This window comes from Schistocerca piceifrons, chromosome 1 (assembly GCF_021461385.2).
Source record: "Schistocerca piceifrons isolate TAMUIC-IGC-003096 chromosome 1, iqSchPice1.1, whole genome shotgun sequence".
Taxonomy (NCBI): Eukaryota; Metazoa; Arthropoda; class Insecta; order Orthoptera; family Acrididae; genus Schistocerca; species Schistocerca piceifrons.
Genome location: NC_060138.1, coordinates 647,186,604 through 647,203,597, shown reverse-complemented (window position 1 = coordinate 647,203,597; position 16,994 = coordinate 647,186,604). Strand labels below are relative to the sequence as shown.

Here is a 16,994-nt window from a genome sequence, read left to right as displayed (position 1 = left end):
TTGACAGTGTTGAAAATGATAGACTGCTATTCACCATATGATAATGAGTCACAGATAGGCCCAACCAAAAGATGGTCAGACAAGTAAACTTTCGGCCGAAAAGGCCTTCATCTGAATTAGACAAAACAAACATGTGTACGCGCGCTCTCTCTCTCTCTCTCTCTCTCTCTCTCTCTCTCTCTCTCTCACACACACACACACACACACACACACACACATTGTACAAGTTATAATGTAGAAAGCATCAGATATAAAAAGCCTTCAATTACCAGTATGTACTTCCCTGCCATTATTACAAACCATAACAAAAATGACAATATTATAAAAGGATAAATTGCTGCTCATCATAGAAAGAAGACATTGAGCCGCAGCCAGCCACAACAAAAGTATTTCTGAATGTTTTAGTTTTTGGCCAAAAGGCCTTCTTACGAAGTAGGAACACACAAGCACAACTGTAGTGAGACACGTAGTGTGTGTGAGCTGTGCTTGTGTGAATGTGTGTGGGTTTTCTACTCCAGAAGAAGGCCTTTTGGCCAAAAAATGTGTAGCAGTCTCTTCATTGTGAGTAGCAATCTGTCCTCTTTATAAAATTGTTGTTGTTCCATCCTGCAGTTTCCGTTGTTTGATTCATACTAAAATAGACATGTTTGGCACATATTCTGCAATATAGAAACCGCAAAATATGGATTTCACTGCTTATGACTTATTCCAGTGTGGCATCTCCTAAGTTGTGGCATAAAATTGGTGTTGCATCTCATTGGCTGCATTTTTCTCCACAAGACAAAAATCGGACGTGTCAGATACTTCCTTTCATGCTTCGCATTGTAGAGGAATGTGAAATTCCAGTATAAGACATCAAGAAGGTTGTGCAGCTCCTCATTCATAATGCCTTCATGTCCTGTGAGAGGACACCTTTAGGACTTTCATGTTGATTGCCGTGGAATGGGTGTAAACAGCAGAGGTTTTGTACCCTTTGGATAGCCGAGCTTTTCAACTGGAGTTCTCAATGCCACAGTTAACTAAGGGCCTCTGCAGTTTATTTTGATATATGCAGTGAAACTAGGTGTACCACAACTGACTAGCAGCTTCACGTGTTAGTACAGTGCTACTCTTAGTGAGCTCAGTTTAAATTGTCATGACCATTTTTACCTGACAGTGAAAAAAAATATACATTTCGGCTTTTGTTGTGTTAGTTGGTTTAGTTTAGTTTGGTATCGCACAGTACTATTTCACTTGCATCCTGTTCCATGCATAACCGTGTTCTGTTGTAGGATTACCTTTTTCTTGATGAATCTGGCTTGTATGTAATTCTGGCCGTTGTGTAGAATTCTATGGGCCAGCTATGCTGTGCCCCTCCCATGCGGACTTCCGTGAAATGTCTTCTCTGCTGCAGGAAATTGCTATGGGTTTCCAGCTAACTACTTGCACCAAATTAACAAATGGCAACTGAACACTTATTTTCACTGTCAGTCATCCCTTTCCAGTTGTTTATTTCATAACTGCATCTACAGTTCAGTCCATTAACATGATGCCAATACATGCTTTCTCTATGAGAACTCAAACAAGAGCGCACCTTATCTAACAGTAACACAAAAGATTTTACATTACATTAAAAACCATCATTTTTTTCTCATATGAGATTCTATAATGATGTCATGATCCCATATATTCTGTGTGTGTCTTCTGGGTCCATGGACTGTATGCTTAACCCCAGCAAATAGCCAGCATTCCTCTGGCTGCCACGCACTGCGGCTACATCTTTCGTCGTATCACTCTCTCATAGGAAAGTACGCACAGTAGGTCTGATTTATATTTGACCCCCCCCCCCTTTTCATTACTTAAACATTGCAAACCTTTTTAGCAGATGCCACACGACTTGACACACAATGTCTTGTTACACTACAACCTCCACACTGCAACTGAACTAATATTCAGTCTCCAGTGATCTTGATGTTAGTAAGATGTTGCAGATATTAAACCTAGCCTTAATTTCTTCTTCTTCCCTCCTCCTCCTCCTCCTCCCCCTCCTCCTCCTCCTCTCTCTCTCTGCTCATCATAGAAAGAAAAAATGGAGAGAAAACAAACAAGAACACAGATCACCTCTTTATCACTGCTAGCAAGTGACTATGGCCTGTTAATTGTATGAAAATCTTGGTGGTGCTCACCTTTAAATATCATGTATTGTTGATGCCTTTTCTAAAACTTAAAACGGAGAAAAAAGAACCAGAATTATAAAGCCAGCTTCAGACTCCAGAGGGAGATGGTTAACTTGGTGTGAGCAATAGTAGCCAAAAATTCTGAGCTGCTTCCCCAACCCCTGACTCGTACATCTCCTTTGTGTCCCTCCAGCATCACTGCAGTTAACTCTTTGTCTCTGTTTCAAACTTTTCCATTTCAAATGATAAAATTTTGCATAACTAGTAGACTAAGTCATATCTTCTAAGAGGACGTGTATTTCCTTTGTTCAGAAATATGTAGTTAGCTTTAGAATGATCAGAGTAAGTGCAGTTAATAGCGAAACAAAAGTTGTAAGATGTAGAAGAGTAAAACCTTAGGCTGCTCTAAGAGACACTGTTAACCTTTTGGAAATCCTTGGATCTCCAGATTTCAAATTGCATTTTCATTTATGGACCAATGCATCATCCAACAACAGTTTACTAGTTGAGTCAAGAATACTTAACGATCTGTTACTGCAATGTGCAGAGAAAGCTTTCAGCAGACTATTTAGTGCTTGTGAATTAGACACTTGAGACAATAAAGATGATCGCAATGAACTGTAACAAAATTGTGCTCAATTGCGGCATTGATTTCAGCGTTTGAGGTTTAAAGACTTCTTTATATATTTCTTGTCTGTTCTCTAATTTGAATATTTGACTAGCACTTGAAAAAAATTGAGGCTTTTGTTTTACTTTTATTCCCAACCATCAGCAAAGTTCATTGTGGTTGGTCCTTTCAGGTTGTGGGCTCAACTTTCACAAGCGATGTGTGGTGAAGATTCCAAACAACTGTTCAGGGGCAGCACTTGTCTCTGGAGATCGCAGACGATCCTCAACCCTTGCTGTTCCACGTTCATCCTCCCAGGGGTCAAATTCCTCACTTGCCTCAGATGACACTTCTCTGGTACGCTTGTGAGCTGTAACTGTTGAAGACATAAAAGCTAAACTAAGTAAAATTAAATTATTAATTATGATTTTAACAAGGGTCTTTAATAATACAGACGGTGGTGATGACACTTTTATTAATAATGATAATAAAAGTAATCTGATAAGTTTAAAGTTTTTACAATTCATAAACTATGTCAAATTTCAATGCTTTCTCTATTATTTGTAAATATTTGGCCATTTCTGATATTTAGTACATGAATGGGTTAGAAAACAGTATAAGAATTTCTGTTATCACAATCATTTTCTTTCAGAAACTTTATCCACTTTAAGTTCCTCTCCTTCATTTCCACAAGCCTGTTATGTTGCTGCTGTTCAAAATTTTATATTTATTTTTGTGTGTTGTGTGCTCGTACTGGCAGTCTAATGTGTATGTGTTCTGTACTTAAACAATCCGTTTTTGTCTGCTTTGTTTGAATAAATATTGCAAGTGATGTATGTGTATGTGATGCATGTAATTGTACTTTTGCATGGGTACATAAACAGTTATTTCATTGCATTTAAAAAGAGCTGACACATAATTGGAGTTGTTTAATATAAAAGACTATAAATACACTATGAGCATTTGTTGTATGCTTTCTTTTGTAATCTTTAAATTGACTGTACTGGTTGCACTGTTCCTAATATTACATGCTGAAGTATTCATGTTGATAAAATTTTTTGTTATTTATATTATCCTTAGTTTCCCCCTCACTAGTGCTAGTATCTATTGCCTTTACTTAAGATTAGTATTGACTGTAGGGATAAAATATTCTTTGATGTGTCGTGATAATAGTGAAAAATATTTCTGCCCTTATGCTTATCTTCAATATCATGACTATAGGTTCAAGCTGTAGGTAATCATTGTATGAGAGACCCCAGGGTTATTTCCAGTCGCCTAACTGAAAAGGTTTTCTTTCTTCAGAACACTGACACTTTTTTTCCCAAGAAGTATGAGTATTGTGTCGTATGTGTACCTGCTGAGTTTAGGTATCTTTAAGAAGTGTATTTAAAAAATTTAAAGTTGTGCTTATGTTGTCGATGACTGATGAAGAGAGAACAGAAAAAGGGTGAAACCAGTTGCGGATAAATTGCCATCTACTCTTGGATAGCAGCAAAGGGGTGGCCAATTTGTGAGACCATATGCAAAAATTTGAGATTCAACTTAAATTGACCAATTGATCAGGAACTTTATACAACCATCAATCTTCTCCTTCTGGTCTCATAAGGGGAGGATAAATTAGTTATGTAATGCTGTGATTGTGTTGATTTGCCTTCTCATAGAATTATCTAACACTGTATTATTTCCTATTACAAATTACATTTTGCTGTAGTTATTTACGTTGTATTAAGGTGCCTTATATATGTATGTCTAAGCGGTGTAATCATCATAGTTTGATAACTTATATATTTGCAAATAATGAATTCCTCTTTTATTATAATATGCTAGCAGTTGAAAATGTAAAGAGAAAAATCACAAGAGGAGCTGGTTTGCAATACTAGTTTTAAAAATCTGAAACTGCGCTGTGAAATAAACTCTTGGAATGAATGGTACATTACACAAACACTGAGCATAGCATGTTTGGCATTTGTAATGATTATATTTATTATTACTGTCTAAAGGCAATACATTCTCATTTGAACAGGTCCTCTGTGGCTAGGGGGCTGGGCTTGTAAGTTTCTACTAAAGCAAGTAGATGATTAAAAGAAATTAAATATCAGTCTTCCTTCTTTTATCTTTATTCCATTTTTAAACGTACATAATATGGACCCAGCATTGTTTAATCTAAGTTGTCATTGTTATATGTTGACTGTATGTATATGCATTGAAAGTACTACAATCTGTGGTGGTTGGTGCTGTGATGTATGGTAGCAAGAGAGGCACTGAATTGTCTAAGGCAACATCACTGTACGCATCATCTGAGCTGTGCCTATTGTCTTGTTTGATGCACTGACTTGATAAGTAAATTGCAGTAGCTGTAAACTTTGAACTAATGGTTGCCTTCAGATGTGGCATAGACCTCATTAGACCAGAATTGTAGTTTTCAAAAAGGAACTATGCAAATTAGTTTCATTCCATAGTTGTACTGAGTTTTTCCCCCTTACACGGCGTGACCCTAGTTATCATGTAGACATCAGTTGATGGTTCCCAATTCCGAAAGGTGCAGTGAGGCAACTTCAACTTTTCATTGTAGTTATCAAACTTCAGAAACATTTAAGTATTCTAGTAGCATAGTATTTCCATTAAAAATAGCAAGACAGGTGGAACTTCAATTTTTTGAGCACTCTAAAGAAATCTAAAAACAGTGATATGGAGATTTGGGCTTTTAAGTGAAATCAAACTGTGGAAAATCCAATATGGAATAATGACAGTATTGACAAAATTGCTTACAGTCTGGCCTCAGTAGCTGCTGAAAAGCTTATTTGTTTAGCAGTCTTTTTTGTGGTGCCCCTCTGCGACTCAACATCACCACATGGTGCATACAGACCTTTAAGTTGATTTTGTTATTGTCAAAAAAATCTTGAACCTACAAGTATCAGGGTGCTGGAGGCAGATGCTGACATGGAGTGAATTGATTTACAACTATAATACCTTAACTCCATTTTCATAATGACCAATATCTTTGTTCCAGAAAGCTTAATTTTGTTGCTCTCAGAAAGCATGATAACCTGTTTGTAAATGTACATTTAACTGTTAGGGTTTAAGGGATATGAATATAATGAACTGAGGGTAGTTAAGTGCAATACTACTAGGAGGCAGCAGGCAATAAGACTAGAATAAGCGAAAATGGGGAATGAAAACTAAAATAGCCATTGACAAGAAAAGAGAGCAAAAAATACCAAAACATGTCGTTATGAAGGAATAACAAAGCTAATAACATCCATGTATTTGCTAAGTATTAGACAAATGAGGGCCTCACTTCATCTAACTGTTAACAGTTGGAAGTTACTTTCTGTCGTTCTGGCAAACATTATTTATAATTAATGTTGTGTATAAAGTAAGAATGTATCTGCAATATGATTCATGCTTAACATTATTGATTTCACAACTGACATATTTGCTACAAATTGTTGCTCTTATGAAAGTGCTGGAGCAAGAATTAGTTCCAAGATTAATAGAGTAAGTATGTCAACAGCATCATTGGGTTGTACAACCCATTACATATTTTACCATTAGATTTTAAAATACTAGTTGTGCAATAGTTTCTCTCTATCATAGTGTAACATTTTTCAATCTGCCCATTGAGCAAGCAGCAAAGGAAACCAAACAAAAAATTTGGAGCATGAATTAAAGTCCAGGGAGAAGAAATAAAAATTTTCAGGTTTGTCAGTGACATTGTAATTCTATCAGACAGCAAAGAAGTTGGAAGAGCAGTTTGAACGGAATGGACAGTGTCTTGTAAGTAGGAAATGATTTGTTTCCAGGCGTGAGTTCCTATTCAGAATATTACGTACTCACATCTCCTCTAAAAGTCCTAGATGTTTGTAATGGGAACTTACGAACACTGTGTAGGTTAAAGTGGTCAGGAAGTCTTTTCTGAAGGTATTTATCTGGGGTGTAGCCATGTGTGGAAGTGAAATATGAAACAGTAAACAGTCCACACAAGAAGAGAATGGAAGCTTTTGAAATGTGATGCTACAGAAGAACGCTGAAGAATAGACCACATAACTGGTGATGGGATACTGAATTAGAATTGGGGAAAAAGAAATTCGTGTCACAACCTGGGTAGAAGAAGGGATTGGTTGTTAAGACATTGTGAGACATAAAGGAATCACCAATTTATTATTGGAGGGAAGGATGGGGGGGAGGGGGATAAAAACTGCAGAGGGAGCCCAAGAAATAAAACAGTAAGCAGATTTAGAAGGAAGATAGAACAGTGTGGAGAACTGCATCAGACCAGTCTGAAGACCAAACCAACAGTCCCTTGCTTTCTTGTAAAGTGATCACAATGTTAAAGTTTTGATTTCTCTGCAGTTTGGTACAAGTGATTCTTTTCTTTTTCAGACACCACTATTGGCAAATAATTGTTAAAAAAAAGTAAATATGTATCTTGCCACATTCATGACTCTGATATGAGAGAGTAAATATTATACTCTGCAAAAATTGTAACTTCATACTCAAAACTATGAAATATTATTGCACAACACCAGAAAAGTTGTACAGTACCCATAAAAATTGTGCCACACCTTCAATGTATGACAATACATTAGCTGTATTTTACCCCCCGTAATAACATTATAAAACACTTCAACACAAGGGGACCCATGTGATTGCTCATTTGGGGGGGGGGGGGGGGGGGGATGTGCTAGACCTGAAGATAAGGTTATTTTTAATATTTTGGAAGACAAATGGTGGCTTGTAATTAGCCATTCTAGTCACGACCCAGTTAAAAACCTTTAAATCATTTTCTTGAAGAAAAAAAAGAGGGAAAAAAAACACCCGACTATGGCTCAGCATCGTGATTCTGTTAATGAGTATTCAGATGTGTTCATTTTTGTCATCAGTGTGATTGAACTGGTATTCAGTAAATGCTGATACTAAATAAAATTCAAAATGAGTGCTAGCCAAATTCTTGAAAGAATGAGTTTGCAGTACAGTTAATCTGTGCCTATACTAATAATAAAACTGTAAAAGCATCTTTGTCTGTCAAAACAGGTTAATCTCCAAAACTACTGGACAAATTTTCATTGAGTTTTCACATGTAACAAGCATTGATTGGAGCAACGTAAGAGTTTTTATTTTACCAATATCAGATCACAGAAGAAAAGAGACATTGCAATTTATAATTTTCTTCATACTAATATTATAAATGTGAAAATAATTTTGTATGTTACATTTTCACAACTAAAATTCTGAAACAATTCCAATGAAATATGGTATTGAGATGGCTTGAACCCTGAGGAAGGACATAGGCTACCTTAGAAAGTAGCAAAGAAAACCTACTGCTGAGAGGGTGAAGTAGGGAATGGAATCTATTTTTTTATATCAGTGAACATAAGCCATGTTAACAAAATAATTAAATTTGTTGCATAATATACACACTGTGTAACGTATAGCTATTTCAATAGCATGATGCGTAGATGTGCACTCGTGCCCATGCCCCTCTGCATGCACTGATTGGCAACGACACTGCACATACTTCTGCATCATATTTTGTGACAAGTTGGGAGGGGCAGGGCGCACATCACAAACTATGCTTACCTGAACAGGTGGACATGTTAGTGCAGCTGATGTTATTGCACATACGGGAGCTTGCTTACTCAAGATCCGTCATCATAACAAAACTACTGATGTGCGAGTGCAGCCATGGGTAACAGCTAGCGTTAAATATATTCATTCACTTCATTTATTTGGAGTACTTCTTATCATGATGCCTCTCTCTCTCTCTTTTTTTTTTTTTTTTTTTTTTTTTTTTTTTTTTTTCCCCCCCCCCCCCCCCCCCCCCCCCCCCTACATACCTTGCTCACTGTGAGACTTCTGATGCTACTAGGTCTGGAGTAGCTGTGGCACTATTGTGGGTAGAAATAATTTTATCTTTCTTATTTAATTTTTGTTATTGTTAATTTCATGTCGGTTCTCCCTTGTTTTAATCGAAATGTTTGTTATTAGAGCAAATTTATGTTTCTTTTGTGTGCCCTTAACTGTTTTCACTGTGCGAGATTATTCGTCACTCTTCCAAATTATTAATTGTCACTTCCTACATTACTTAACTCTTCATGGATAGTTTTGAACTCTTTGTTCTTCTGATGCTGAAATGAAGCATCAAAGTTACTATTTTCATTATCATAGGTTTGTAATGCATAACGTTTAAATAATTACTGTACAATTAATAGGGTTTCAGAATTTTCATAACTTCTCAGTGGCTTGTACTGAAGACAGCGCCATACATTGAATAATTGTAGGATTCCTGTAATAGGTTAGGGAGACACTAGATGCCAAAGTGGTGTCTAATTGAAAGATTTGAACTAGGCAGTTAAGGCATACAAAATTATTGTTGTTTTTGGCATTGTTATTTACTTAACCACACATTATATTATGAAATTTGAAATTTTAGATGTTCTGAATGAACAAATCTAACACACCAGTGTTTGTCTTGGGTAAAAACTACAGTTCCTCTTCTTCTTTTGTTGTTTCTTATTTTTTCTAGTGTTTCCTCTTTTTCTCTCCATGTTGTTGTTTCCTTTCTTCCAGCCCAATTGTTCTTGAGTCTTTTATTTTTCTGCCTTGAAAGTCTTCTGATTTTAGCATTCTATTCTTAAACTAGTTTCTTTCTGTTATTTACAAAAGTTTGATAATATTTATTTCTTACTATCTGAGAAATCTGGTGTTGCCCAGGTGTTTATTTACAAAGATGCTAGAGACTTTGTATGTGCGGTATTTATTTTTGGGTTATAAAGCTTCTTTATACACAACACTTGAAGTAGTATGTTTGGAGACATGAATGAAGAGCTTGTTTACTTCACTAATGGGGAGGGGGGAGAGCCGCATAGAGCTGGCCATGCAAGAAGCAACTGGCACTAAGGTCCACATCTGCAACATAAAGTGTCTGGACTTGTGCTTTGTGTTAATGGCATAACATAAGTTCACCGGGAACTGCACACATCAAAAGCAAAATGGTAAATTGTTACGAATATACCGGATTTGCGCTATAAAAAGTTGCTCACTTGTGCCACTTCCTTTCAAAATTTCTGCTTTGGTGGTGTTCTGTTGGAGGTGAAGTAACTTTAAGCTTCAGTGAGTGAAAGATTGTGAGGAGCAAGATAACAACTCTCTCAATTGGAGTTGTTGCGTCTCACATGTTATGTTCTCGAGCTGCAGCAAGTCTCGCCTCGTGATCTTCAGTGGCATCTCAACACCGCATAGTCCTCAGTTTTTTAGCTGTTCTGTTATATTCAGAAAGACATGACTGTTTCCTAGGCATTTTTATTTGTAAACAAAATGAAATTGAAATGTAATGAGTTGGCACCTAAATCACAAATCAAATACAAGAAATTATTTTTCCCTAACAAAGCATATAAATGAAACCTATAGAAAAAAGCAAAACAACATCATTAAGTTCTTAATACACAAAACGAAATCGGTAAATTGTGTAACCTAGCCAACTAAATTCAAATTAGTTTGTATTCATAAAGACAAAATTATGGTGCTTAACTCTGTCACTGATTTAAAGTTCTGAAAAGCCATCTGTCCCCAAGCTTAAAAACTAACAGCACCATCTATTCGTTCTTTGGTGTACTATGAAACTAACACCACCATTTATTGTTTCTTTGGTGTTCTCGGCCTTGATGATTAAACATCCAAACTACTAATTTGGGGAAACCACTTTAGACAAAACTTTCAGTTAAGATATTCCTTCCTCCCTCCCCCTTCCAGATATGATTTTTATGAAATAAAGCCTATAAGGGTGTCCAAACTATGTGCAAGTTACTCGTGAAAATCCTGTGAGAGAGATTAGCATATTTAGACAGACAGACTGACAGTGTTGTTTTACAGTTTCATTGTTAATATAGATTTCTGTAATCCATGCTACTGTTGACTTTTCTCCAGAAATATAAGAATATTTGTGTTGTTAGCCTGATATCATTCACTGAGTAGAGATGACTGCAGAAGATTAACCATCACTTTGCCATTACTTACGATATTTACTTTATATTGTAAACAATGTCGAAGTATGGATCAAATAACAACAAAGTGGATAGGACAGGTTGCTACTCATCACATGCAGGAGATGCTAAGTTTCAGACAGGCACAACGAAAGAGTGCTAAAATATTTTAGCTTTCTTATGAAGTGTGAATGTGTCTGTCTCTGTTTCACAAGGAGGACTTTGTTTGCAAGCTTAAATATTTTTGTGGTCATTTTCATTGTGCCTGTGCCTGCATCTTCTACGTGGTGAGTAGCAGTCTAATCATTTCTTTATAAATTGGTAAAACTCCTCATTAATTCTCATATGTCAACCTTCTGTTGTCTGTATTGCACTTATTATTTTTCTAAAAATCTGTCTTTTGAGTATATCTCTTCTGTCGACTTATAGTCGATTGTTAAGATTCGTAAGTACATAAATATTCCTGTCTTTACCACTAGTGTGGTGTTTTAGATTTGTATTTTTAGTGATGCATTTCTTGTTGTAGGTACCTACAGTTAAATCCTATGCTCTTTCCACTTTAGTAATTCTGATATTTATTGCAAATATTTCTAGTCAGTTCTGCTGCATGGTTTCTCCAAGATATTTAAATTTACGAACTTACTAATCTGTGTTTCTAGATATTTTGTTGCTTTTTAATGTATTGTAATTTTTTCAGTTGCATTTATAGGACCAGTTCTGTTGGCTCTTATTTCCAGAAGACATATTTGAACAACTGCTCTCCTAATTGCATAGCTTTACTTTATCCCCACTAATTTATTTTAGATAACACATTTGGTAGCATTTCACAAATTGTTTGCTAATTTGGCCTTAATATCACATTCTCCAATTTTTTTACTGCTAAATCAAGTAAATTCTTGAAATCAGTAAATGATTTTTAAATACAGGTTTTTTGGTTAGCATTCTATGAAGAATTACTGATTTTTAAGTTAAAAATCTGTTGTGTGCAAGATCCCCCCTTCTGGAAACTACCCTAATATTCTCTCGGCTGCTTGTGTAAAGTTTCTTCAGATTTGACCAGGAGGATTTTTGACTCTGCTTTCCATGCCAGTGTTATGAGTGAGACTCCTCAGTAATTGTGAACATTTGGTTTATCTGATTCAAATCAGTTACATTATAATTTAATTGTTGGAACTGGACAATTTAAGATACTATCAACAATGTTTGCCAATATTTAACAGTTATCATTGTTGTTGAGTTCTGTTTGAACATTTTTACCTTTGAAACAAATGCTTGACACTTGATACCCTTATAGGTATAACTCATAATTAAGCCTATTGATCAAAACAGTATCGCATTCTGAATAGTAACTATTTTTACTAGCTGACATGTGTGAATAATTCACATTCTGTCCTGATCAGTTTCCGATAGGGAAAATAGTAACAGATAAATAAGTAAATGCAAATAATTATTTATAAAAGTTGTTATATTTTGAATAGTACTAACAAATATTATTCTCACTGGGGGTGGGGGAAGATATCAATATATACAATATGATTAAAACATATAAAAGGCAGAATGGTCATAGCGGAGGCAACGAGGCAACTTTTATCGGACACTGTTATAATTTTTTTGCACAGTACACAACACTTGTTCAAAGAATGTAAACAACTCCAACCGTTGTTGTGCATAACAGTAAAATTAGATTGTTAGTAGATGGCACAATCTGCATTCTTTCCAGTGATGTGTATGACCAAACTCGCATGATAACTATTCTTGGATAAAGAATTTGGACAACTGCAACAATTGTTGTGCATGTTAGCCCAGATTGTCAATGGATGGCACATTCTACATTGTTTTTATAAAAATGTTTTCAAAATAAAGTATTTTCACGAAAACAATAACTTTAAACTATTTGTGTATTTTTTGTCATTAGTGGTGAAATAAATCTTGAAAATGATGTCTGTCATTAATTTTGCTTGAATTAAATAATACGGGAGATATGGTGTACAGGCAAAGAGAGAGAGAGAGAGAGAGAGAGAGACCAATAAACTTTTGTGTCAAGAACATTAAAACATAGAATAAATAAGTTTTGGCCAAAGAATAATTAACATTTCATTTGGTGTCCTTAACTGGCATTTCCCACACAGCCTCCGTGTGGTAGAGTGGAGTTCTCAGAATGTGCGGGAACTTATGTTGTACTTGTTGACCTGCTCTTATGTGTCACTGGACCCTCTGTCTTCATTTGTAGTCCTGGTTGAATTGTTGAGGGTGGCTCGGCTGCCCATTGTTTCACTGTTGCATGAGCATGACCATAGAGAGCACATATGCGGCTTAACCCGTTCCCGTGATACTGTCAGAGGCCGGTTGTTGTACTCATTTTGAACTGTGTGTTCGCTATGGCTTTACTACCTGGAAAGGTCCCAAGAATGAAGGTTACAGTGCTGTCCATACAGCATCAGTTAGTTACATCATATGTAAATTTGTCGCAATGTCCCTGTGTATAAACACCTTTCAAACTCCATGACATGATGCCAGGCCCGGGCATAACTTGGCTATTTGAATTTTCATTTCCTGTAACATGTACAGCAGCTCTGGTCTCATAGACTTTTATTTTGTGAAAGGAACTCGTGATGTTACAACCAATTTTTCTCCGAAAAACCATTTTGGTGTTTGATGCCCCAATGTCTGGTTTAACTACAGTACACAGCCGTAATAACAAAACTAGTGGTAGTGCTTCTGCACAAGAATTATCATGGCGTACAGGTACGACTTTGAGTTCTATGCCATCTCTCCACCATTCAATCACATCAGGTGTTTAACTCGTAATTAAGCCCATAGACCAAAACAGTGTTGAATGTTGAATAGTAACTATTTTTATTACTCTTGTTCACAAGCGAAAACTAACTTGACAATTGATAAACTGCTTTGTCAAGAACATTAAAACAATGAATAAAAAGAGTACAAACAACTCAGCCATTTGGACAAAGGATAATTAACATTTCATTTGCTGTAATTCACTGGCACCTCCCACCCTCTTAAGTATATGTTGAAAAATTTAATAAAAATTCCTTGTATTCTTTTTGGTGAAATTTTCTTTTGTTTCTATAACCTGAGATTTTTCAAGAGTTCTTCTGATTTTCAAGATTATGTTTTATGTTTCTTTTCTTTTTTGCAAGACTTTTTGTAGGTTGTCCTTTTTTTTCATACATTTTTCACTGTCTCTATTTTGAGCCCTTTGTTCTAGTAATTCTTCACTGTTTTGTTCTACCATGTTTTGTTTTTAATTTTGGGCATTCCTAATGTTATCTCTTGTGGGTTAATAATTTGCTCTTGGAATTTGTACCAATCATTCCTTTTACTTGTTTCAAATTCTTTCCAAGTTTCGGTGTATTTCCATTTGCAATTTTGGCTCTGCTGGTGATGAGTCAGGATTTTCTTTTTCTAACCGTATTGAGATAATGATCTGAACTAAATTCCCCATTTAAATTCATAAATTACTTTATATTTCTTCTGGATATGGCTATGTGGTCTAGCTGAAATTTTCCTAGATATCAAAGCTTTGCCTTTTCTTCATAGTTTGCAAACATTTGTGTACCTCAGGTTTTTACTGGCCCAGTTTATGTGTATTTGTCAAGTCTTTCGCCCACATCTGTTTGTTATTCAGTGTCCTGAATATCTGCTACAGTGCTGTTGATTTTTTTTCATTTTCAACTTGTGTATTTTAACTGCTGAGACATACTTTAACATTGTTTTTAGATATATTGAAAATTTCACATTCTAAAGATTCCATAACTGATTTATTTTCTACAGATTTCTCTTTTATCTTCATTTTACAAGTACATGGCAAGTTTTGGTGGTTTTATATTATTGTTATTCTGTGAAGTTGCATTTTGAAATTTTGCAAGAAAGTTTCCCAAAAATGTCTTGCGTACTCGCAGTTATATAAATTGGGGTTTGATCTTTCTCATACATTGTGTCATCATCATTGTCATTGCCCATCCTTGCTATTATCTCTGCCTGAGTTAAATTTCCTTCTAAATAGAACTGGAATACCACAGATCATACAGAGAAGTTTGGTATTTCAGGTCTTTTAGTCAAGAGTCAATTTAGAACTAAGCAGAAGCCAGGAACGTTGTAACAGTTCGCACAGTGAAAGGATGAATCTTGTTTAGATTTGTGTCTGAGTTTTACATAGTACAGAAAAGGCCACTATCAACAGAAACAAAAAGTAGCAACACCAGTATGTAAATAAGCAGTACACAGTTTGTGTGATATGTATGATGAAAAATACCACGTGTTATTGAAATGATACAGACAAATTTTTATTGAAGTGGTAATTATCATTTCACTGTCCATTTTCCAGTGACTGAACTAGAATTGTGATTAGAAAGTAGTATGGTTGCTGATATGATCTCAATTAAACAGCCAAGCACATTCTAGCACTTACTAGTTTCACAAAGTATGTCTGTAGATATAACGGTATAGGTATTGAATTATTTGAATAATTACAAATTGAGATTTGTTGGTACAGCTGAGAACAAAAATCCAGTTCCAATAGCATCGGTAAAGACCGTATGCAAAATCCTCAGTGAATGAGGCTGCAAATGAAAATCTGAATTGTTGATGTTCAGTCCCTGACACTCAATTTATGGAAATAGTATGCAAAAACATGCACTACTTAAACAGAATCAGAGGTTAGTTTGTTTGTTTATTAATTACGTTATAATTAACTGTAAATCCCTATAAAGAATACTATAACTTCTACATCATACTGGAAAAAAACTGATGAAAGGCCCTTACATTGTGCATCAAAGTATTGTCTGAGACAATCATTCACTGGAAAAGACAGCCACAAATTAAGGTTAAAATGCTGAGAACACTTCTTCTAGCAATAGCTTGTTGCCAGCAGCAGGTACATCATGTCCAGAAGCCATTCTGTTCCTCTCTCAGACTGACTTTATAACTGAAAAAGAATTTTAAAGTGTTATGAACATATACAATAAAGAAATAGAGAAGTGTCAAAATATTTTTTCCTGTGGGATAGAAAGCAATGGCGTGCATGTATGATTGCAGGAAAGAATAAATTGAGGATTCTTATCTATTCTGCACAAACATGGCATTAACTGCTCAACTCTGGTCTGTCCTATCCTCCACTCTTCATACATATTGTGTGTCCACATTTGTGTGTCCAACACAGTTCCTAAACGTCTAATGTAAGCTACATTTTCACATTTATTAAAATGCAACTTGTGTCAGTTTGTTCACTTGGATTTACACTATTAGCAGCCTTTTCTTTTTCATGAACACATGAAGGCCACAAAATTTTTTCCACCGTGAAAAAACAAAGTTAGATAATTGATTTTTTGATTCTTTGCAGGTACACATTTGCAGTCCTGGCAACAGTGAAATCCCCACATCACAATACTGTAGCAAGGCACTAGAGACCCCCCAAAAAAAGAAGGGGGTGCAACATTAAGGTTTTGCTCCTCTAATGACACACTGCATAATATAGTGTGGGGACTTCAGTGTGTACAAGGACTTCAGATGTTTATTTGCAAACAAATAACTTTGTTTTTGAATGTTTATTAAAACTTTCACAATCCCTTGTAATGTCTTCTTTAAACATGCCAATATAGCAGCATCATGTGGCTATCATATGTCATTTGGAAAATGGTTATATTTGTACATTAATAGGATGACATGAAAGCTTGGGTGGGATGCAAAGAGCGAAGTAAGTAAAGGCAGTCCCTGTGTTGCAGACTAATCCCATGAATTGTAGTAAGATTGTGCAGATAGAGGAAAGAAAACATACATGACTTGTGCATACACTACTGAAAAATTGGAAATTCAGTTCTACTATCAGCAGAATCCCTGAATCTTGTACAAAGGCTGACATTTCATGGCATAGAAATACAATTTTAGTTCTGGAGTGGTGAAAAGTGAGGGGCTGGGGGGGGGGGGGGCACAGACTAAACTTACAGTGCATTTTTTCACCAATCTGGCTTATAGGCAAGGCTATATTCTGAGAACAGAACACACAGAAGAATCACTGCACTATTTTGTTTCTAAAGCCAAGATAGTGACGTGGAAGTATGTAGCAGGGTGATCTTGAGTCATAATCATTAACTAGGTGTTAGGTTTCCCTAATTTATTCACATACTGCTTACTACAAATGTTGCACCCAATATCATTTTTTTTTTCAGATTGTCTCAAAAGTTTCCTTGATTATTTTTGTCGTGACTGTCAGCCATATATTTCATTATCTGA

At 35.7% G+C, this 16,994-nt stretch overlaps 1 protein-coding gene across 1 annotated transcript in view; it reads left to right on the top strand.

Moving 5' to 3' along the window:
• LOC124805156 (serine/threonine-protein kinase D1) overlaps positions 1-16,994 on the top strand; it is a 244,912-nt gene that overhangs the window by 76,606 nt on the left and 151,312 nt on the right. The window contains exon 5 of the mRNA XM_047265638.1: positions 2,957-3,120. Coding sequence (XP_047121594.1) covers positions 2,957-3,120 — 164 coding nt within the window. The remainder of the gene's footprint in view (positions 1-2,956; positions 3,121-16,994) is intronic.